Source organism: Vulpes lagopus, chromosome 1 (assembly GCF_018345385.1).
Source record: "Vulpes lagopus strain Blue_001 chromosome 1, ASM1834538v1, whole genome shotgun sequence".
Lineage (NCBI taxonomy): Eukaryota > Metazoa > Chordata > Mammalia > Carnivora > Canidae > Vulpes > Vulpes lagopus.
The window spans coordinates 183,690,930-183,715,337 of NC_054824.1; the positions used below are offsets into that span (position 1 = coordinate 183,690,930).

At 42.3% G+C, this 24,408-nt stretch overlaps 1 protein-coding gene across 4 annotated transcripts; it reads right to left on the reverse strand.

The window, feature by feature from the left end:
* Window positions 1-1,009: 1,009 nt before the first annotated feature.
* Window positions 1,010-23,838, reverse strand: DDX59 (DEAD-box helicase 59). Of its 4 annotated transcripts, none has more exons than XM_041758866.1 (8): window positions 22,798-22,940; window positions 21,027-21,850; window positions 19,644-19,811; window positions 15,911-16,000; window positions 9,638-9,889; window positions 8,347-8,499; window positions 7,735-7,863; window positions 1,010-1,825 (listed from the first exon to the last, which is right to left on the reverse strand). In XM_041758866.1, exons 2-8 carry the CDS (start codon window positions 21,837-21,839, stop codon window positions 1,562-1,564), a joined length of 1,869 nt encoding a protein of 622 aa, XP_041614800.1. In that variant the 5' UTR covers window positions 21,840-21,850; window positions 22,798-22,940; the 3' UTR covers window positions 1,010-1,561. The 4 variants fall into 4 exon arrangements, with proteins under 4 accessions (XP_041614800.1, XP_041614810.1, XP_041614808.1 ...); XM_041758876.1 differs by lacking the exon at window positions 22,798-22,940 and adding an exon at window positions 22,327-22,761; XM_041758874.1 differs by lacking the exon at window positions 22,798-22,940 and adding an exon at window positions 21,934-22,266.
* Window positions 23,839-24,408: the final 570 nt, after the last annotated feature.

Below are 24,408 nucleotides of genomic sequence, written 5' to 3' on the forward strand. Positions count from 1 at the left end.
CTCATGATGAGCCTCTAAGTTTGGGGCTCTTTCCCCACCCCCGCTGTCTCATTCACCTGTTGTCTCAAGGAAGCGAGAATTTCAAAGGGGGGGGGCGGTGATGCCTGATGCAATAGTAAAGTTTGGGGGAGGCGGATATAGGGCTGTAAGAAGGCAACCAAAGGCCCCGTGAGCAGTGGTGGGAACAGAAGCCAGACGGCCAGCAAATTAAGCTGACGACTGGGGTTACATTATAGCCCACTACTACCTATTTTTGTTTAAATATCGTCTCCTAGGGGTGCCTGGCCAGCCCAGCCGGTAGAGCATGCAACTCTTGATCTTGGGGCCGTGGGGTGCCATGAGGTCAAGTCCCATGTTTGGCACAGAGATGATTTCTTAAAGAAATTTATTAGTGCCCATTGGTGATGGCTTAAGAAATCCAATAAAGATTTTTTAAAAATATGTGGTCTTCTAAAAATGCTGATTTGCAAAACTCTGTTATAACTATACTGCTTTTATTTATACACAAATTTGAGTCTAGTGAAAAAGCACCTTTTCTCTAGCGAGCATTACCAACACTTTTAAGGCCTCTTTTACATGTTGAACATTGTGCAAACGCTTACTTCAGTGCACCTCTGCTGCCACGCTCTGAGACCTTAATGGCTGCCTCAACAGTTAGCAAACATAGAAGCAGGGTGGAGAGAGCCAGAGTCTTGAGAGTTCATATTCATTAGGGAAATTCTCCAGTGCTTTCCTCTGGGTGGAGACATTAAGAAACTACCTACACAGGGACTCTAGTTAGTTGGATAAATCTTGCCACATCCCTTTGAGGAGGATGTTTAGGATACAAAGCTTAAGTGCCAACGTTTTATGTAACACCCTATCTAAATCCTGCAAGTAAACTGATACCAAGTTTTCAAAGAAATTAAAGTATTGATGTATCAAAGCAAAACACCTATCCTTTCTTCTAAGTATTTAATATTATCAATTGAATTAGCAAGTGGAAATTAACATAAAAGTACAAGTAGCAATATTAACATGACTTGCGTGATTTTGATAAGCAGCCCCCAGTAAATATAATGTAAACTTATATCTACCAAGATGAAGGGAAAACAATCAGAATGAAAAAGGTATTTCACAGTTATCTTTGAAAAGAAGGACCGACCATTTCTTCCGGTTTCCATTCTTCACTTTCTTCCTAACCTTAATAGATTCAACAATAATCCAAGTGCCAATGTGCTCACAGTGAGCTGGGGACACTAAACAAAAGCATCACCATTCTGAGTCTGATTCCTTGCTGTGCAGGTTCCTGGTTCTGACAGCAGCTCGAAGAATATTATTGAGGAAAAATTGAGGCTTTGTCTAGACAGAAAAAATTTTATTTAGCAATTCATTTTCTGATTTTCTTAAATTTATGGGAATTAAAAGGGAAATAAATACAATACTGCAGTATAAATTTGATATATAATTTAAAAAATTTAAATTATGTTAAATTTCTTTGTTTCATGTATAATTCCATTTACTCAAATCATACAGTAATAATATACAGAAATTTCACTGACAATACACAATTAAAAAGTGTTCATTTTTGAGAATTACTTTTATCATGTTTTCTAATGATGTCCATAAGATTAGCTCCTGTAACCAGATCATTCTGTGTCTGTTTATCTTTCTGTTGTTCCTTTCTTTTCTGGTCATGAAGGTAGGGAGAATTCAGTAACTGTGGGGGAAGAATGGATCCTGTGGGTTTCACTCTTTTTGCAATATCCCAGAAGAGTCTTTTTGAATTGTTATTGATGAACGTAATTGCTGTCCCATTTTGGCCTAATCTCCCCACTCTTCCAACCTGAAATGAAATGCAAAGGACATTTTCAAAATGTTCATATAAAACCTAATGTCTCTTGAAAGAAAATGAAGATCAGTATTTAAAGAGGCTTTTACTAAGATTAACATTCACTCACATAGCATTTTTTGAATTGTATGTCTCAATGTACTTTGTGAAACCAATTTAGTGGACTGCCACCAGCATATTTTTAAAGCAACAGCTCAAACAGGAGATATGAAAGCAACCACATCTAAGGAAATGTTTGTGAAACTTGTGTTTCAGTTATGTAGCATGTTTGTGTGTGTGCGCATGTGCTGTGTGAGAGTGTGTGTGTGTGTGTGTGTGTGTGTGTGTAGGGTAGTAATGACAGGAAGATGTTTCCTACTGTGGGTAGGTTAAGGTAAAAATTTTTCAAAAGCTACTGCTTTTAGAGCAAGAGGTCTATTTGTTTTAGAGTACTTCAATGCCTTTGCAATATGAGATTTAAGCAAATTCATTTTGTGTAGTTATTTCTCACTTTGATAAAATTAAATGGACACAAATTTGTGATGAAAATACATGACAAGGAACAAAATTTACTTGTTTCCAAATATACTGAGAAACTCTTCAGAAGAAGGTGGTAAACACACAGTTATGCTCAATTTCTGCTTCTTAACTGAAATGTAGGACTTAAAGTCAGTATTTAGAGTATTTAAATGAATACTTGCTGCCAATATATAGGACATTTTTAATGTTGTAAAAAAGAAAGCAAAACATGGCCCTCTGGGGAATGAGACTGGGAACAAGTAAGGGAAGGAATGTTGTTTTATTTAATTATGTTACTGAATTGTTCCAATAAAACTAAAAATTAATATAAAATATAGCTGTACTCACATACTAGAAGAAAATATTTGCCTATCATGTATCTGGTAAGGGTTTTCTAGAATATATAAATAACTTACAACTCAATAATACTCCTCAATAAAGGATAAGCCAATTTAAAAAATGGGCAAATAATTTAAACAAACATTTCTCCAAAGAAGATACACAAAAGGCCAGTTAAGTACATAAAATGATGTTCATTAGTCATTAGGGAAATTCAAATCAAAGACACAAGGAGAAGGACGCCTGGGTGGCTCAGCGGTTTAGCGCCTGCCTTTGGCTCAGGACATGATCCTGAGGTGCTGGGATCGGGTCCCACATCAGGCTTCCTGCATGGAACCTGCTTCTCCCTCTGCCTGTTTCTGCCTCTGTGTGTGTGTGTGTGTGTCTCTCATGGATAAATAAAATCTTTAAACAAATAAACAAACAAAAAAAACACAAGGAGAAAGGTGCCTGGGTGGCTCAGTGGGTTAAGCCTGGACTCATGATGTTGGCTCAGGTCATAATCTCAGGGTTGTGAGATAGAGCCCAGTGCTGAGTCTGCTTGTCCCTCTCCCTCCCCCTCTGCCCTGCCCCCCATTCTCTCTCTCTCTGAAAGAAATGAAAAAAAACTTCTTTAAAAAAAATGCACACACACAAGGGGATGTAACTTCACACCCACTGGCAATGCTACAACTAAAAAGATAAATAATGTAAGTGCTAAGGAAGGTTTGGAGAAACTAGAATCCTCCTATATCACTGATGAGAATGTAAAATCATAAAGCCGTATTGGAAATGAGTCTATCAGTTCCTCAAAATGTATACACAGAATTACTACATAACCCAGTAATTCCCTCCTAGGTGCATGCCCAACAGAAATAAGAATGAACAAATGTGGGGACGATGTGCAGAAAAAGGAACACTTGTGCTCTGTTGGTTGGAATGCAAACTGGTGCAGCCTCTGTGGAAAAGAGTATGGAGTTTCCTCAGAAAATTAAAAGTAGAATTACCATATAATCTAGTAACTCCACTACTTGGTATTTATCCAAAGAACAGGGAAATACTAATTTGAAAAGATACATGCACTCCTATGTTTATTGCAACATTATTTTCAGTAGCCAAACTATGGAAGCAGCCCAAGTGCCCATCCACAGATGAATGGATAAAGAAGATACAGTATGTATGCATAATGGAATATTACTCCACCATAAACAGGAAGGAAATCCTGCCATTTGCAGCAACATGGATGGAGCTAGATAATATGACACTAAATGAAATAAGTCAGTCAGAGTAAGACAGATACCATGTGATTTCACTCATGTGTGGAATTAAACAAAACAAAGAAAAAAAGAGACAAACCAAAAAAAAAAGTGTAGACTTCACTACAGAGAACAAACTGATGGTTATGGGGGAGGGGAAAGATAGGTGAAATAAGTGAAGGGAATTTAGAGTACATTTGTCATGATGAGCACAAAGTAATGCATCAAATTGCTGAATCACTATATTGTACACCGGAAACTAACATAACACTGTATGCTAACTACACTGGGATTTAAAAAAATGAAAATGGGGATCCCTGGGTGGCGCAGCGGTTTGGCGCCTGCCTTTGGCCCAGGGCGCGATCCTGGAGACCCGGGATCGAATCCCACATCAGGCTCCCGGTGCATGGAGCCTGCTTCTCCCTCTGCCTGTGTCTCTGCCTCTCTCTCTCTCTCTCTCTGTGACTATCATAAATAAATAAAAATTAAAAAAAAAATTTTTTTTAAATGAAAATGCATGTCTACATAAAACCCTGTACATGAGTGCTCAGAGCAGCACTATCCACAGAAAACGAACAGTAGAAACACACTAAATGGCTAGCAACAATGAACAAAGGCCGCATATCCTTAGAATGGAATATTATGTAGCAATACAAGATGTACTGACATATGCTACAGCATGAGTGAAAGTTGAAAACATTGTGATAAGTAAAAACCATCAGAGAAGACTACATACCATATGATTCCACTTATATGAAATGCCTAGAAGAGATACATCTATAAAGACAAAGCAGAGTAACTGTTGCCCAAGGGATCTATATGTGTAACAGGTGTGGGGAATAACTGCAGATGGGACAAGTATGGGGCTTCTTTTCGGGATGATAAAAATTTTCTAAAATTGGCTGTAGTAATGGTTGCACAAGTATATGAATATAATAAAAACCACTGAGTTGTACACTTCCAAGTGAATTGTATAGCACGTGATTTATATCAATTGAGACATAATTTATTCTGAGATGTTTTATACTAAGACATAAGCTGTTTAAAAAAAATAACTGCAATAGTCTACAAACTCTAAAAGACTTAACAACTTCAAAATTATTTCCCCAGAAGCTCTCTGCCCCCTAAATTAAAAGCAGACACACAGGGGCGCCTGGGTGGCTTAGTTGGTTAAGTATCTGACTCCTGATCTTGGCTCAGGTCATAATCTTAGGGTTGCGAGACTGGGCCCTGTGTCATCATCAAGCCCCATGCTCCACAGGGAGTTTGCTTCTCTCCCACTCTTTACCTCTCCTGTTTCTCCCACTCATGCTCGAGAGTTCTCTCTCTCTAACATAAACAAATAAATCTTTAAAAGTAGACATATAGGAATACCTACTGTAATTCAAAGTAACAATGTCCTAAGGGTGGTTCAAGCAAGCAGTTGGCTGTCTGACTCTTGGTTCTGGCTCAGGTCATGAGATCAAGCCCCTGGTAGGGCTTTGTGCTCAGTGAGGAGTCTGCTTGTCCCTCTCCCTCTGCTCCTCTCCCTGCTCATACTCTCTCTCTCAAATAAATAAACAAAACCTAAGATAGTAAGTAAACAAATCTTAAAAATAATTAAATAAAATCCACATATCCTAAAAAAAAAAAGACCAAATATAAAAAAATAAAATAGAATAAAATAAAATCCACATATCCTTTGATCTAGCAGGTCTCCTATACATTTATCTTACAAATATACTGCATGAGAGGCACAACTGTAAAGGTGGATGTTCACTGCAGCATTATTATTATTTAAGTAGACTCCATGCCAGTATAGAGCCCAATGTGGGACCTGAACGCATGACTCTGAGATCAAGACCCGAGCTGAGATCAAGAGTCAGATGCTTAACCGACTGAGCCACCCAGGCGCCCCAGGCAGCATTATTTAATAACGGAATATTAGAAACAGCTAATTGTCCATCAAATTATAAAGGATTTACTTAATAAACTATGGTAATCCACATAGTAGATGACCATGCAGCAATGAAAATAGATCAAGACTAATTAAACAAGTAAAAGCATTCAAATAGTTTACTCTTTTATTTTTTTGCATTTAAAGAGTTTAGAACAGTGCCTGCCATATGGTAAGTACTTCATATACATTAGTATTTTTATTTTTTTATTCTTTTTTACATTAGTATTTTTAAAATGGTGTCTATTATGTGTGCTAATAAGGAAAGGTGCCTAATATATTTTTAAAAAAATGGTGCCTATTTTTAAAAGGTGCCTAATATATATTTAATAAAACAAGCAGGGCATAAACAGTTGGTGTAATATGGTCCCATTTATGTAGTAAGAGTAACAGGGTATGCATATACATGTGTGTTTATGTACAAATAGGTATTTGTATTTTCTGTACCATTAACTGTCATAACTACTCAAAGCAGGAAGGCTACTTTACAAAGACCTATTTTTCATTTTGGGGCATCTGGCTGGCTCAGTCAGTTGGGCATCCAACTCTTGATTTCAGATCAGGTCGTGATCTCAGGGCTGTGAGATCAAGTCCCTCATTGGGCTCTGCTGTAGGCTCTCTTTCCCTCTTCCTGTGCCCCTCCTCCTGCTCAGTGAATAACTGAGAGCCACAGGGTTGCCCTTGATGCAGCAAGAAAAAGTTAAATCATTCTGATCAGCATACTCTATTTAAGAAGCAAAGACTTAATTATTTTAATATTTTGAAAAAAATTACCATCCAAAATCGTTAAATTTAAAAATTTGAAAGAAGACCAACTTCAGTGATTTGAGCAATCAACTCCTGTGTGATGGCCAATTCCCTGATGCACAGGTAAATGAGGTGGCACTGCTATATTACTAAGTCTAAGTAAAAATACAAGCAACAATGCATTCAAGGCACTAAAAGTGTTTCAGTGGGTGATCCAAGTGAATGTGGCATTCAGAGGTAATTCTAAGAACATGACAGAAAGGCTTTACTTGAAGAGTCTGTAAGTGATGCCGGAGGAGGAAAACAGGTAGCAGTCAGGGAGATAAGGCGACGCTAAGAGAATGCTCTATTTCTGTTAGAAAGAAGAGCTGCTGTTATCTCTGGCAGCAAAATAAAGAAACAAAACTTTAATAGGTGAAAGTCTAGAACAAATAAGGATATGAAGAAGAGATGAAGACAAGATTCCTAAAAAACCAAATACTTTAACAGATCAACTTTATTTTGGCCAGATATGTCAACCTAAAACAAGCCCTTTTATAAAATCCTGATTATGAAAGCCATTTAATACACTTACTGAATGAGAAGTATAAAGGAGACAAAAATAAGCTAAAAACCAATGATTTAAAATTTTTTTAAACTAACATTTTAGGTTATTATTTTCAATACTTTTTAACTCATTTTAGTTACACACAGCTTTGTTTCTTTTTTAAAGATTTTATTCATTTATCCATGAGAGACCCAGAGAGGCTCCCTGTGGGGAGCCTGATGTAGGCCTTGATCCCAGAACCCCAGGCTCATGACCTGAGCCAAATAGGTGCTCAACCACTGAGCCTCCCAGGTGCCTAGTACACGCAGGTTTTTAAAACAAAATTTAGTTTATATCCATGCATACATATTTTTAAAGATTTTATTCCTATGTAATCTCTACCACCAACGTGGGGTTCAAACTCACAACTCTGAGATTAAGAGTCACGTGCTCCCCCAACTGAACCAGACCAGCACCCCTACCCATATATATGTTTTAAAAACAAAACTATAAGTTTTTATAGGTCTATGATAAAACTTGTTTTCTTTCTTTTTAGTTACTATTCTATTGACAATGCCTCGCCTAAGAAAACTCATGGTGGAAACAAATAAAACGTCCTTACCTGATGCACGTACTCATCCATGCTTGAAGGCATATCGAAATTGACAACCAGCCGGACACTGATCAAGTCTAGGCCTCGTCCCAGGACTCCAGTGCTCACCACAACTTCGTAGTCTCCTTCAAGTAATCCCTTCCCCACAAAGCAACAAAATTCATTATTCAGAATTTATCTTACGTGGTTTTGTATAATTCAGACATCTTTTTTTCAATACTTTCTTCAATACCGTTTTTGCTGCACCTTTTCAGTAAGTAAAGGTTGTTAGTATATATACCTGAGAAACATGTGTAGTGTAAGTCTTCCCCTCCCCAACCCCTGCATCCGTCTGTTTCTATTAATGTACTCAGGCAAATCTTTTCCAAGGGTGAATGACTCCTCTGCCCCAGTCTAAACTGACCTGATTTCAGAAATGGTGGATTTTGAATGAGTAATCTATTTAGTAGATAATCCCGTGGAGAACAGGCTTATTGCTCCCAAAACACAGAAGCCTGAGCAAGAGGAACAATTAGCTCATAGTCACTGTGTGCCTGAAGTTCTTGCAGTCCTTAAAAAAAAGGTCTGCTTTAAAAAGCAGCCGGTAGGGAACCCCCCGAAAAGATAATCTGAATGTCAAACCTTCAATATGTTTTTTCTTTCTGTTTGTGATTTCTCCGAATGTATAGATATGCTTTTCAGACCTGTGATTTTCTGCACTGCCTCGCTCAACAGATCTGCTCCCAGCTTGCAGTCCACAAACACTAATACTGGAGGCTTGAAGAGTTTTTTATCCTGAAAAATGAAAAACATGTATTTAAAATTATTCGTGTAACATAAATAACAATGGAAGCTTTTCTGAAATCATTAGTATTAGCTAGTTACAGAGGAAAAACTAGCGTTATTAAGATGAGTGTTTTCTTTAAAATATGCACAAATAGAAGCACAAAAGTCTACTGCCCTTCACATTTCTCCATTTTATTAATATTGTAAAACTATTTTTAAAATTGAGTGCAATTTAAAATTTTAAATGCTAAAAAATAAAAAAATAAAATTTTAAATGCTGCTCATAATTAAATACAAGCCATATTTAACTCAATATTTTTAAAAATTAATTTGTTTTTTTGAGAGAGAGTGAGTGTGTGAAAGTGAGCTGGGGGAGGGGAGAGGGAGAGAAAGAGTATCTTCAGCAGACTCCACGCTGAGTGAGGAGCCCAACGTGGGGCTGACCTCACAACTCTGAGATCATGACCTGATCCAAAATCAAGTCAGATGCTTAAACTGACTGAGCCACCAGGCGACCCCTTAACATTTTAAAGTAACTGTGCTTACACATTATCATCCATTTAATAAATTTCTGTTTAAATAAGTTACTGCTAAAAAATTCTATTTTTCAAGGACAGAATGGCCAAGAAAGAACTTATCTTTATCTGTTACATAAAACTACTAAAAATTTCTGAAACAAAAAAAAATATTATTTAGGAATAATCTTGATATTTAAATGTATTTTCTATAATACGGAAAATAAAAAACAACCCTGCATCCATACAGCATTTATTTGATCCCCACAGAATTCTGAAGTAAAGCAATTTACTACTAAATATCTATATAGGGAATCCCTGGGTTCTTCGGTGAGGGAATCCCTGGGTGGCTCAGTGGTTTAGCGCCTGCCTTTGGCCCAGGGCATGATCCTGGAGTCCCCGGATTGAGTCCCACATTGGGCTCCCTGCATGGAGCTGCTTCTCCCTCTGCCTGTGTCTCTGCCTCTCTCTCTCCTCTGTGTCTTTCATTAATAAATAAATAAATAATCTTAAAAAAAATATCTGTATAAAATTCCCCAAATGCTGCATCTAAAAATCATTATCTTAATAACTGTGAAAAATGCAAACATAATCTACAAAACAGGGTGCCTGCTTTACTACTTACTACTCACATTTAAGATTTCAAATAATTTTTTCTTTTTGGCTGGTTCTTCCACCCACAAAATAATCTGGCGCACACTGGAACAGGGCAGGTTCTTTTCCCCGGTGATAATTCTCACAGGATTATGCAGAAGCTGGCTTGCTAGTTGTTCTATGCTAGTTGGAATTGTAGCTGAAACCAAAATGGTCTGACTATCATTAGGAACGTGTTCCAAAATGTCAAGCACTTGCTGTTGAAAGCCCATCTTTAACATGGTATCAGCCTAAAATAAAACCATTTTAAAGTTAGTCCTATTTGACATTAAAACCCTGAGCCATTCAAGGAAAAAACTGATTAAGAACATAAAAAATTAAAAAATTTTACACATTAGAATATATCACAACGTCAAAAATAAAGGATTTAGAAAAACATATTTATACAAAATTGTATGTTGTGTATCACTGAAAACATATAATTATACAAAGATTTTTATGGTATTATTAACAGTGGCAACAAATATATAAACCCTAAATACCAATAATGGGGGCTTTGGTAAATAAAATACAGTAGATCCACTTAATAGAACCCTTTGCTATCATTAATTATGAGTGGAAAGTCCTTTATTAAATGATAATGAATCACTGCTAGGAGGAATAAAGAAAAGTACAGAACACTATATATAACATGATACTGTTTGTACATACATTTAAGAAACTTAATTGCTAGCTCCGGGGAAAAGACCTATGGAATGTAGAAGGGGATGCAATTAAATTGTTCATTTTACAGCTTTTTGCAGTTTGGGTCTTTTTTTCTACCACGGACATATATTTGTAATAAAATATGAAATAAATTTTAAAAACTTAATGTTGGCGGCTTTTGCTTCTGTATATACTTCTGCATTACTAGTTTTTAAAAACAATCTGTGTATTACTAAGCAAACAAAAAAATTCTAAGTTAGTACTGGTTTAAAATAATGAAACACGGGATCCCTGGGTGGCGCAGCGGTTTGGCGCCTGCCTTTGGCCCAGGGCGCGATCCTGGAGACCCGGGATCGAATCCCACATTGGGCTCCCGGTGCATGGAGCCTGTTTCTCCCTCTGCCTGTGTCTCTGCCTCTCTCTCTCTCTCTCTCTCTCTCTCTCTGTGACTATCATAAATAAAAATTTAAAAATAAAATAAAATAAAATAAAATAATGAAACACAAAGGCTATCTTGATTTTTAAATATAATCCAGGTACCTATAATTTTGAAAAATAAGGTCTGACAATCATTTATTTTCGAGTATTTACATAAAGCACTGTATTTTTGTTGCTGTTTTTTTGTTTTTTTAAGTAGGCTCCATGCCCAAAGTGGGGCTCGAACTCATGACTCTGAGATCCAGAGTCCAACACTGCACTGACTGAGCCAGCCAGGCACCCCTAAAGCACTGTATTTTTTTTTTTTTTCTTTTAAAGCACTGTATTTTTAAGTGTCCACTACGTGGAAGTTTGAACACTTGTTTTAATACTATTCATTCCATGACATTTAAAAAAATCTAAAATAATCATAATGGTCTAGGTGATCCTGGCTGATCCTGGCTCTACCTATGACCTTAAATTAAACATGTTAACGAATGTCTTTAAGCCTCGGTTTTTTTCTTTTACAAATGGGAATGATAAGAGTTAACTACCTAATAGGTCTGTTATGATGATTAATGATCTCATTAATACATAAAATACATAAACCACTTGGGACCATGCTCACAGCATAGTAAATCTCAATGTTTCAACTTACAAGACACATGTGCACACGTGTGCAACAGGTAGTAGGTCTTGAAAAACATCCCCAGCTTTTCCTTTTCCTCAATAACCCTACTAAGGCCCCCTCATCTCAGGAGATGGCCTTGCTTCTCCTGGTTCAGAACACAGGCCATCAGAAATAAATCTCCTCTGTCTTCTCCCAAGTTTCCCTGCATCTAAACTGTTTACACTAAAAAAAATAAAAAAATAATAAAAAATAAAATAAAAAATAAAAATAAATAAACTGTTTACACTAATACGCCCCAAATTCAGGTGCTTCTATCCAGCGCACAATAGTGAGACTCCGCCTCATCCTATCACCCCCACGCCGGAAGCCATCCACCCCAAGCACCCAGTATCTTCTAGAACACAAATCCTATCTCTTACTCCTCTGCTTAAACCCTCCAGTAATTAACCATCACACATAAAATAAAACCCAACTGCTTACCACAGGCTAAAAGTCCTACAGTTTTCATCCTCATCCGCTTCTCTGACTTCATTGCCTAGCACTCTTCCACCTCATGCTCCACGACCCTGCCGCACCAGCCTTCTTTCTGCCCCCAACTACCCAATGGTCACTCCCACGTTAGCTCTGTCTGAAGCAGATCCTCCAGCTGGATCTTCGCGTGGCTGGCTCCCTCTCACTCAGGTCTCAGCATAAGTGTCACTTAGAGCCCTCCCCTGATACTAACCTAACCCCCCAGTTGTCTCTGTTACACGACCCATGTACATACATTTGTCAGGGCTTATATCAATTCCCATTGTATCCTCAAAACCCAGGACAGTGTCTAGCATGTAAAAAGCACCTGATAAATAAACAAGCACTCGTTAATTCTAAGCACTGGAAAAACCACTGCCAGGCAGCTTAGCTTGCTAGTCAGTGTGTCCCAAATCCCCCTAAAGAAGAATCATCCAGAACAAGTTTTTGAATATCCCTGGATTCCAACTCAGGCTTCCTGAATCAGAATATCTACATAAGAGATCTGCTCTTCTACTACATTCAGTGAACACACTGGGTGATTCTTACCATTAGGGAAACTTGGACCAGCACTATTGGCTTGATTGTTGGGATACAGCAGGAGCCTAATACAAGAGAAAGGATAAAGTCTATACACAGGTAAACAGAGCAGAGAGGAAAGGTCTGACGTCTACCTGGGAGACTGACGGAAGGTTTCAGAGCCACGTACACATAAAGAAGTTAGGGCAGGTAGTTGTGAGAGAATCCATGGGAGACACAGAAGGGTGACACAGCAGATTCCTCTAATTCTAAAGGAATTATCTTAGTCTTCATGCCTGACCATTCCTGAATCTTCACCCTCCTCCTCAAACAGTGGCCTGTCTTTGCAGCAATATCACTTGCTCTCAGTTTCTTTCTGGTTTCTCAGACTACTTCTCTGCTTAGACTCCTCTTCAAACTCCACAGACAGACACAGAGCCCCAGTGCCTGTTCCTCTCTCACCTTCCACCCTTAGAGAGACCAGTGTGTCCCACGGATGCTAATGCCCATTTCTCCTATCCACACAATATTTCCCCTTCATCCGTCATTCACAAGAAATTCGACATTTCTAAAACCAATTCAAATACTACTGTCAAGCCCCAACCCTTACCCGCTTACCCTTTCCTTAAAATTAAAGGCACAACCAGAATTTATGGAGTCCCCTCAACCACCTTCCTCTTCATCTTCTTTCATATTCAGTCCTCAGAAGACTCATGAATGATTCACAGCGATTCTCTGATGTACTCATGCTTCCCACTGCCTCCACCCTGTCCCTGACCCTGCTCACCTCTTGTCTGGGTTGCTACCATTCTGTCCCACAGATTCTTTCTTCTTTCATTTTTCTTGCATGGAGCAGCAGAATAACCTTGCTAAACCACCACTTTCCACATGTGACACCCCAACTCAATAATTTAGAAAGCCTCATTGTTTCCCACATCAAATCCAAAATCCTCTGCCTCCCTTTCAGGGCCCTCTGTAATTTGACCCCACCCTAACTACCCAACTTTACTTCCTATTATTCCTCAGGAAGAATGCTTCAAGCTGGCTGGTCTCTCTGCGCTTGTGCTTGGCCTTTCTGGCTCTGTTCATGTTAGGCTCTTCACCTGGAACACTTGATATATTCTCTAGTTTTCTAAATCCTTTCCCATCTGTGGATGACCAGGTCATATCCCATCACCTCGGAGGAGCCATCTCTTATGGTGCCAGTTCACACGGACTCTCATTTCTCCTTCTGACCTTAAATGCCCTAAACAATTAGCGTATCATACACAGCCCCATTACTTTACTAACAGTTTGTATCAGGAGTCAGCAAACTGAGGCTCTTGGGACAAACACAGACCTTCAGGTGTTTTTTTAAATAGAGCTTGTGGGAATGCAGTCACACCCACTCCGGTGTCTGGCTGTACTGAGCGCTCCAACAGAGGACATGTGGCCCCCAAAGTCTTAAATGGCCCTTTGCAGAAAGAGTTTGCTGTTCCCCGGCCTGCATAGCACCTTTCGGTACATTTGTATTTCCGTATGTATGACAATGTTCTTGCCTTTACTTCAAGAATTTATGTATTTTTCTCCAATGAGATTTCAGCACTTCATAGGCTGGAATAATATTTAAAATTTCTTTGTGACGCCATCCAAACTTAACCAGACTTGGTCAATCTGTATCTAAATAGAACTTCTGTGCCAACTTCAGTTTCAGTACATGACCAATTATGTTGTTTACCAGCTGGTTTCCTTAAATGCTGAGGAGCTGGGACCGAGGCCACACATTACAAGCACTCACTATAGGTTTGCTGAATGAATACTCCTTTTATATGGAGCACAGCACAGAGGTACCCTGTGAAACTTCATCCATTGGCTAAAGGGAAAAATGTTGTGGAGAGAAGCAAGCAGGAATGGAATCCAACTTTAAAATCTATATGAGGCTCACTTTTCAGGCTCACCACATGGTGAGAACACATGGGCTTATCAACAGTGGGAAGCCCACTTGTACTTGCAGGGTGGCAGTAAGTCTGATGATAATCAGATGCAATAAATCAGTTGAATCAAAAGGCACACCAGGAAAACGCTGACTTAGCAGCACTTTTTGAAGGACTGAATAACAGTTCACAACACCCAAGGTATGGAAACAACCTTAGTGTCCATCAGCAGATGAATATGATAAAGAAAATGAGGTGCATGTTATATACAATGGAATATTATTCCGACTTAAAATTACTTCATTTTTAGTAACATGGATGGACTTGGAGGACATTACGCTCAGTGAAGTAAGCTAGACAGAAAAAAACAAATACTGTATGGGAACACTTATATGTGAAATCTAAGAAAGCTAAAAATAAAAAAATGAAAGTCAAACTCATAGAAATTAGTAGAAAAATGATTGCCAGGGGCTAGGGAGTGGGTGAAATAGGAAGAGGTTTGGGGTAAAAGTGTAAAAACTTTCAGTTATATAACAGATAAGGTCTGAAATGCATAACATGGTTACCATAATTAATGATGCTCCATTAATAATTATATAACTGAAATTTGTTAAGGGAGTAGAACTTAAATATTCTCTCTCTCTCTCTCTCACACACACACACAGAGTAGATGTGTAAGAAGAAAACAGAAAAAAATAATAAAGGACTGAATAACATTACCTTAACTGTCCTAAACAATTACTTTACATTTATATAGGACATTCCAGTCTATGAGACATTTTCCCAATCATTACTTCATTGTTGCCACAACTCTGGAAGATCAGACGACTTGCCCAGCACCCCACAGTGGGGTGGAGTAAAGGCTCAATCCCAGTCTCAAGGATCTTGCCTATGTGTTCTTTCCACGTCCTCTGGCTACTTCCTGGAACCACGCTGCCATCACTGGTCAGCCCCTGAACCCCACATTTCTGATCACTGCTGGGCCTCTCTGCTCTGTCACTGCTGGTGGGACATATATGAAAGTAGATGTGCAATGCACTGCAGGCAGAACTGGCCCATGCCCAGCCTGTGCTGACACAGTTTTGAGTCCTCCTGCTTGTTCACTTGCTGGAATATCATCAGATAATAACATATTAAGCAAATCAAAAATATAAAAATGCCTATATGCTCTGTGTAACACTGAAAATCAAGACCACAGACACCTATGTCCACACAAAAGAAAATATAAAAGGTCATCCAACTAAATATTATTAGCTACTTCCAAATTCCCTGTTAATAGTTACATGCTGTGGATTCATGTGTTTTTCTTTTTAGACAAATGAGAGCCAGTGTCAAATATTTAAAAAATTTATCACTGAGAATAAAGTAATTATTGGAAATTAGGAAAAGATAGCTGATTTTATTTATTAATGTGATTTAATTTTGGTGCACTATACCTTGGGTACCACACGGGAACCAGCTTACGAATGGCTACTGCAATTAAAAAAAAAAATTCCTAATTTTTTTTCCTTTGGGGAAGAAAATGCCTGAACATACAGTGAAATTATGTAATTATAATATAATTTTCATAAATTATATAAAATTATATGACTAATGTTCTAAACAACACTACTTACTTCATCTACTACTACAATTTTTATACCGCGGAGTTCTACAGAGCTCTGTTTTATTATATCCAGAAGTCGCCCAGGAGTCGCTATGATAACCTGAAGAACAGAGAAAAACAAATTAGATAATCTTCCTTCCTTCTTTCTTTCTGTCTATACTTACTGAGTGGCTAATATGTGCCAGCCACTGGGTTAAGGACTCAGAATTCAATGTTGATTAGGTCAGACATAGTTTCTGCTCTCACAAATCTCATAACACAAAGGAAGGAACAGATGAAACACATCAATGCTCGTGAGGTTATCCAGTCCTGGCTAACAGGCAAGCGAAAACCTAGAGGAGGAGTGGGAGCCGGTGAGGAGAGGGCCAGGTGGAGGGAAAGCATCCAAGAACTTCTGAAGCTGAAAGGCCACTGGGGTGGAGAGGGGACAAAGATTCGGAGGAGGCTCGAAAGTAGGCAGAGACCAGACCAGGAAGGGCCTTGCAGGCAGGCTGACCACTATTTGGCTCTATGACCAAGTGCAAATCCCTTAACCTCTTTGGCCCTGCTCTTCTGTTTTTAAATTAAAAGGTTGGGCACAATGATTTCTAAGGTTGCTTAAGGCTCTTAACGCTCTTATAACGTATTAGTTGAAGCAGTGCTTAAAAGTGGGGCCTGTTAGCCAAACTTCAGTAGGAATCTCGGCTGTAACACTTAATAATGGTGTGAGTCTCTGTTCTCACATTCATAAAATGGAAATAATAATAATTACTGTGAAGATTAAATGAGACAGTGCCTGGAGTAAAGCAGAGTAGAGTTACAAATGATCTAATAAACTCAACTGTATTCTACTTTTCAAAGACAAACCGACACAATGCTGAGGGTCATGGAGAATGATAAGTCTCAGGTCGTAAGGATCTGTATCCACAGAACCACAGCGCTCCACTTAGTTTTTTCAGAAATACCATAAACATTTAAATCCATTTTAATTATTTTCAACTGAGCTCATCCCTTCTATTCCTATTTCATTTTCCTCCCCTACTGGTTTGGAAATTATAAACTTTTCCCCCAATTCTTTTAGTGTGGGAATTCCCTTGAATTGTAAAATAAATGTATATAAACTTAATAAAGTCTGAAGTGAACTAGACGTATTTACCTTTTTCTTGAATAATCAAGGGCAAATGATTTAACACCAATCACAACTTTCCTGCGCTGATATGCTACAGTTGGTCAGTATTTTACTTCTATTTTTTTACACCCATGTATTGCTCATTATTACTTTTTATTTAGTCAATGTTTGTTTACATTTACCCACATGAAGGACTCCTGGGTGGCTCAGCAGTTGAGCGCCTGCCTTCGGCCCAGGGCATGACCCCGGGGTCCCGGTATCGAGTGGCGTGTCCAGCTCCCTGCATGGAGCCTGCTTCTCCCTCTGCCTGGGTCTCTGCCTCTCTCTCTCTGTCTCTCTCATGAATAAATAAATAAAATCTTTAAAAAAAATTTTTACCCACATGATTACTATTTTCTTTGCTCACCATACTTTTTTTTTTTTTTTAAGATTTTATTTACTTATTCATAGAGACACAGAGAGAGGGGCAGAGACACAGGCAGAGGGAGAAGCAGGCTCCAAGCAGGGAACCCAACGTGGGACTCGATCCCGAGTCTCCGGGATCATGCCCTGGGCCGAAGGCAGGCGCTCAACCGCTGAGCCACCAGGGCTGCCCACTCGCCATTCTTTCTTTGATCCCACGCCTTCCTTTCCAGAATCTTCTTTATATGCAGAATATCTTAGTTAGTATTCTTTTATATAAATCTACTGGTAATAAACTCTCAGTTTTGTTTACCTGAAAAGGTCTCTATTCTGCCCTGGCTTTTGAAAGATCACTTTGTTGAATAGACAGATTTTTCAGTTACTTTTTTCATAGAGGGTGTCTGTGAAGGACATGGCCTGGCACGGGGGGTGGGAGAGGCAGCAGGGTGATGAAGGACCCTCCGGAGAAAGGCAGCCCTGCACAGGGTGTTGCGGTCTAAGGGAGTGAAGAGGGCGCAGGATGGAGTCTAGGAAGGAAGGCATCACTGTGGGGCAAGGGACAGGGATGAGGATGGGCTACTGGTTATATAGAGGATGGCTGATCAAGTAAATAAATAGGTAAAAGATAAGAGGTAGCAGATTTCTCACTGTCAGAGTGACAAATATGGAAGCAGAAAATGCCAAAATAATCTTGCTGTGTTGAATTAGAGTTGGAAGTATCGACACGAACTCATGGGCTACGATAAATATAGATGCAGAAATACACACTTAAGGAATATTCTCACCTTCTATTCACTGAGAGGTCCTCGAAGCAATGATAACTCAACAGCAAAGAGAAACAGCAACAAACCCAACCAAGAGCCCAGATTTTGGTTTCTAAATACCGTCCTCTACCAAAAGGAGTCAGGATAGCTTGGGGAAAAGCATGATTTCAGGGCTGAGCCAAGGGAAGAACAATGTAAGCACAATCATCTTCTTCAGATAGAAAGAAAGAAAGTGCTCAGAGAATGATGGGGACATAATAAAAGAACACAGAAACCGACTCCACAGTGCTTCCACTGCTCAAACTGGGGACAAGTGGGGAACCAAAACAAATAATGGTAATAACACATTATGATCCTTTAAATACAATCGGTAATCACGAGTCATACTGAGATACATATAAAAAGAGTAAGTTGGAAATTTGGTAAAGCACAAGAAGTTTACAAAATGAAGGTATTCAAAATGCTTAACTAATTACAGAAGGAACAAATAAATTTTTCAGTTACTTTACAGGTGATATCACCAGTAAAAGGACACATTGAAATCGTGTATCATCTAAAAGGATGTAGTCACGGGGCGCCTGGGTGGCTCAGTAGGTTAGACATCAGCCTTCAGCTCAGGTCGTGATCCCAGGGTCCTGGAATTGAGCCCCGAGTTGGGCCCCCTGCTCAGCAGGGAGCCTGCTTCTCCCTCTCCCTGCCACTTCCCCTGCTTGTGTGCTCACTCTCTGCCAAATAAATAAAAATCTTAATAAAAATAAAAGGATGTAATGAAAAGAACAAAGCATCTCTTCCGTGATATTCCTTTCAAAGATACATAACTTAAACCCAGTAATTGAGAGATCTTCTTCAAAGTAAGCAGTTTAAAATTCTTAAAACTGTCAAGATTATGGGGGGGAGGGGAGCAAAGACTAAAGAACTGTTCTACACCAAAGGAGATGAAAGAGACACGACAACTGAATTCAAAATGTGATTCTGAACTGAATTCTTGTGCTATTAAAAAGAAGAGTTGACGGGACAACTAGTAAAACACGAACGGGGTCTGAGGACAGATGACAGCAGCCTGAACTCCCGCGGCATTCCAGGGTACCCACGTTCGTTTCCTGATTCTGCAACTGCACTGCGCTCACTGGGATAACGGCCTTGTTTGTAGGAATCACACTCTCGAGTACGTTAGCTACGGATCCTTAGGTAAACGTCATCTTCCTGAGATTCAGCTTCTCAGCCATGAAGATGGGATATGCCCACCCACCTTCAAGAGCAAATGTGATAAACGATGCGGGTGAGAACATCCAACGGCATCGGGCGGAAGGCAGGAATTAATTGTGTTCCTTTCCAATATAAAACAACCTTAAAAAAAACCTTAAGGCTTACTCGGCAAGAATTAAAGGCTAACCTAAAATCACATGTATTAAGGTCCTTGAAGGCAAACAAAACCACCAGGACAAACCCGTGATCAAACTGGTGCTTACCTTCACGTGTTGTCGCAAACGGTACAGCTGTGGGGGTAAGGGTAAGCCCCCCACCAGGAGCACGGTTTTCATGCGAGGCAGGCCACTCATCAGTTCCTTAGCCTGGTTCTCTATCTGAATGGCCAGCTCCCTTGTTGGTGTAAGAATCAGTGCAGACGGAGTCTTGCTCTGCGAAGACGTCAGAAACACGTCTGAAAATGCCGGCAGTGAATTCCTGCGGATGGGCTAAATCCTCAAAGTATTCTGGGAGTCTTCCCATCAGCCCAACTGGATAGGAACCCTCCTGCCTTCTGCTCACTGCAGATTTTCTCTCCAAAAACCATCATAAATTGAACCCTTCCTTACATAACACGGATACACAGTGAAAGATCAAAATTGGGGCCAGGGAGAAGCACCTGTGATAACCAGGGTGGGGAAAGTGGCAGTTGGCTCCCAGGGGGACCCTGCCATCTCTGGCCACGCTCCTCTGAAGACAAAACCAGGACAATCCGGTTAAAGCTTGGTGTTCCACCCTTGATACAGTCCCCTCAGCAGTCCTGTAGATTCACTTTTTTCTTTGTCCAAAGAATTTCCTTTTATAAATGTCCTATTTCCTGCCCTATAGCTCTATTTTGGGGCATCCAGTGAGTTTTACTAATATTTTGAACATCGGGTGCTTTCTTTTATTTTTTCCTCACATTATCTTCTACGATTCTTTAGTTTTCCAAATTTTCCTCCTTTACCTCTCCTCTCTTTGCCTATATTTTGCATTGGCTTCCCTTTTGCCCTACTTCAGATCTCACAAACTCACTAGCACTTGGCAAATGCGTCGGTTAAATTAACTGTGTGTGTGTGGGGGTGCTTTACGCACTATAAGCTAACGAGTAAAGTAAGGTAGCATTATTTTAAGATGGACCATTTAAGCGTGTTATTTTGAAGTCTATGATAACATTCCAACTTTGGAATAAATCAATTTAAAAAAAAAACAATTGTTTAAAAAACACAAATCAATTTTTTAAAAAACCAAGGAGGCTAAATTGAACACAAAAATTGCGAGTCATCCGGTCAGCAGGATTTTTTTTTTCCCAAACCAAGAGTTTACTTCTTGAATAGAAATTTTGTTGGGAAAAAAAAAGAAAAAAAGAAAGAAAATTTGTTGAAAGAAAATATTTCGTAAGGAAAGCAATTTTTTAAGACCTTCAATGAAAAGATCCTGAAGGTTCAATCTAATAAAAGAAAAATTGCCTAAAATTATGTTTCTCATACCAGCAACTATCAGAAGCAAAACCGCCAGGAGCACTAATGACTGAAGTTACAGTTTCCATTTGCAGTTTTAACCTAGTTAAGGATGAAACTTGGTATATAACTGGCTTGTTTCTGAGAGAAACACCTGTGAACTCTTACCTCGCATAAGGCTCGGGTGATAACAGGAAGAAGAAAAGCGGCTGTTTTTCCTGAGCCGGTATCAGCACTGGCCAGAACGTCTCTTCCCAGAAGTCCCACAGGAATCATCTGCATCTGGATGGGGGTTGGGACTTCATAGCCCGACGTCTTCAGGTTGTGATTCAAGGCCTCAGGGAACCCACAATGCTCAAAGTCAATGATGGGTCTGGTGACATCTTGCCCTTGAACTACAATCCCTAGCTGCCGTTTAAGGTTTTCAATCTGGTCTTCCTGAAGGTCCAGAATAAAGGGGTGCTCCTTATAGACGTACAAAGCGTCCAGTGGAGACTCTGGCTCAGAAGCAGCTTTGTGTGGGGCGCTGAGTGTCAACCTCTCCTCCTTTTCCTTTACTTGCAGAAGATGTTTTGCTTTACACTCCAAGCTGCACACGTCTTCATCGGTCTTATCACAGATGTACTCTCCGTAACGACCACAAACAACACAGACAGGTTCTCCGGGTTCTGCCCAGCGCTGTGTTTTGGAAAAGGACTTAACAGGCTCTTCGGAAAGGTCGCTACGCTTTGAATCCTGCTCAGGTCCAACCAAACCAACGCGAGCCCACTGGCTGGCGGTGCTGGGGAAAGGGCACGGCTCCGGCTCTGCGCTGCACCCGCCCGCCGTCCTGGCCCCCCTGGGGGTCAGCGCATCAGCTGGATCATCTCTGCCTTCATCCAGCTGAAGGTCTTCCGCCTCTGGTTTGGTTTTCTTGGCCGCGCAACTTTTGCCATCCTCGTTAGCATTCCTCTTGATTTTCAGAGATCTTGGAACAAACATCCTTCAATATTCTGTTGAGAAAATTATGTAATGAGATTTATTTTATCCTCAGTAAAGTTAACATATGATCCTCAATAAAGGACCGTATGATTACCCCGGAGTCAGCCTCGTGTGTCCCTGGGCTTTGCCTGAAAGGACTGAAAGAAGCCATCCTGACACTACTTACAGCAGGGCTTTTCTTCCATTCACAACTTTCCCTGGTGGAGGAAAAAAAAAAGGCCTTTTCCTTATACACGGGAGTGGTGAGACTTCACACACTGCCTAGCACAGCCTGTGCGTACAGCCTGCCTGTTTACTGACTCCGCACTCTGAAACACCAACTATCCTAGGAATCGTGGAGTAAATCCTATTAAGTTTTCACAAGAGGAAACGGGAGGGATGCTTTGCCCCTGGGAGCTTTAAAATCAAAACCAGAAAACAGAAAAATGCGACCTTGAGGTAGTAATGCTTGCTCTGTAGGTTCCAAGCCGTGTGTGGTGCTTCTCACCTGAGCCCACCTCCACAGCTGGAAGGTTAGTACCGCCCGCACACACACAGCTGTATTATGCTGTCCTGTGTATGGTAATTTTTCAGATGAAAAAACTGGGCCAGCTGGAGGCGAAGGGGCTCGTCCCAGCTCACCGGGTTCCTAAAGGGTTAGAGCCCGGGCCCTCGGGGTCCAGAGCTCGAGCTCCAGCTCGCAGCCACCAAAATGCTTTTGCAAAATGTGGTTTGTGAAACGCTTTTTCACCTAATTTGGGGGCCGTTCAATATTCTAATCAACACTTTGCTAAAAAGAAAAAAAAAAATTTCTTAGGATAAATGACCAGGTTCAATTTTTCCAGAAAAATTCCCCAACCAAAAAATAAATAAATAAATAAATGCAACTGAAGACGCAGGCTTCCTAAGTCCCGGGACGTCCAGGGGGTGGGGGAAGGGCGGCCCGGCGGCAGGAGAGCCCGGCGCCCGAGGTGCTCACGTGCAGACTCGGAACCCGCTCGGGCGGGCGGGGGCTGCAGGACCCGCGACCCCCCCCAGAGGCGCGGGCACGTCACGGCGCTGCTAGAAGGCGGGCTACGGGGTTCCCGCCCCGCCCGGGCCGCGGAGGCCGCACGGCGGGGAGGGGCGCTGCGGCCCGCGGGCGGGGGCGGGGGCGGGGGCACGGGTGGGGGCGGGGCGGGGCAGGGGGCGCGGGGGGGACGGGCACGGGTGGGGGCACGGGTGGGGGCGGGGCAGGGGCGCTGGCGGGAAGGGGCGGGGCGCGGGTGGGGGCACGGGCACTGATGGCGGCGGGAAGTGGGCTCGAGGGCACGGGCGGGGACACCGATGGGGGCGGGGGCAGGGGCACGGGCACGTATAGGGGCGGGGAGGGGGCGGGGGGGGCTCGGGGGCGGGGGCGGGGCGGGGACTCGGGGGCACCGATGGGGGCGAGGGTAGGGGCACGGGCACGTAGAGGGGCGGGGAGGGGGCAGGGGGGGGCTCGGGGGCACTGGTGGGGGCGGGGGCTCGGGGGCACCGATGGGGGCGGAGGCAGGGGCACGGGCACGTATAGGGGCGGGGAGGGGGCGGGGGGGGCTCGGGGGCACGGGTGGGGGCGGGGCGGGGGCTCGGGGGCACCAATGGGGGCGGGGGCAGGGGCACGGGCCCGTATAGGGGCGGGGCGGGGGCACGGGTGGGGGCGGGCGGGGGCTCTGGGGCTCGGGCGGGAAGGGGCGGGGCCGCGGGTGGGGGTGGGGGCGGGGCGGGGGATCCTACCGCCGCCGCGGCCTAGCGCCCCGCGTCCCAGGGGCGAGCGAGCAGGACGGGAAGGAGGCCCGAGCCGCCGGGGCCCGCGGCCGCTCACTGGCCCAGACGTGGGCCCACGTCCGCTCCCGCTCGGGGCCGGCTCCCCGCTCCGGGCGCTGGGCCGAGCCTCCCGCCGACGGGCCTGCAGCGGCGAGGCCTCCCGACCGCGCGGAGGGCCGTGCGGAGCGCAGGATCCACTTGTCCGGGTTTTGCGGGGAGGCCGCGGCGCGCCGTGCGACGGGGGCGGGGCCTGGCGGAGGGGGCGGGGCCTGGCGGAGGGGGCGGGGCCTGGCGCCGTTCCACGCCCCCTCCCGGCTCGGGGCGACCCGCCGACGGGCGAGCGCGGCTGGGGCGCGGCCGGAGCCCGCGGGGCCCGCAGGGCGGGGCGGCCCGGGGAGCCTCGGGGCAGAGCGAACGTGACGTAGTGGGGCCGGGGCGGGGCAAGCCGCCTGCGCGCCCGGAGAGGCCGAAGCCGGTGGCGCGGGAGCCGGGTGCGCTGGGTAATGCTTCCACACTAGCACCCAACCCCAGAAAGAAAAAAAAAAAAAAACAGAACCACAAATCACGGTTTTCGGTGCCTTTGGAATTTCATTTCCCTGCTTTGCTAGAACTCTGGAGCCACCTGCCCCAAGCAGGTGGGGAGGGAGGGATGGGGAGGAAGCAGGAAAGAGGGAAGCTGAGCTGGACGACCTAAATACTTGAGGTTTTAACTATTAAAAAAAATATATGTTCAGTCTAATTTTTGATGCATGCAAAATAATATTCTGAACAAATATGTTAAGTTCTAAAACTTAACATACTGATA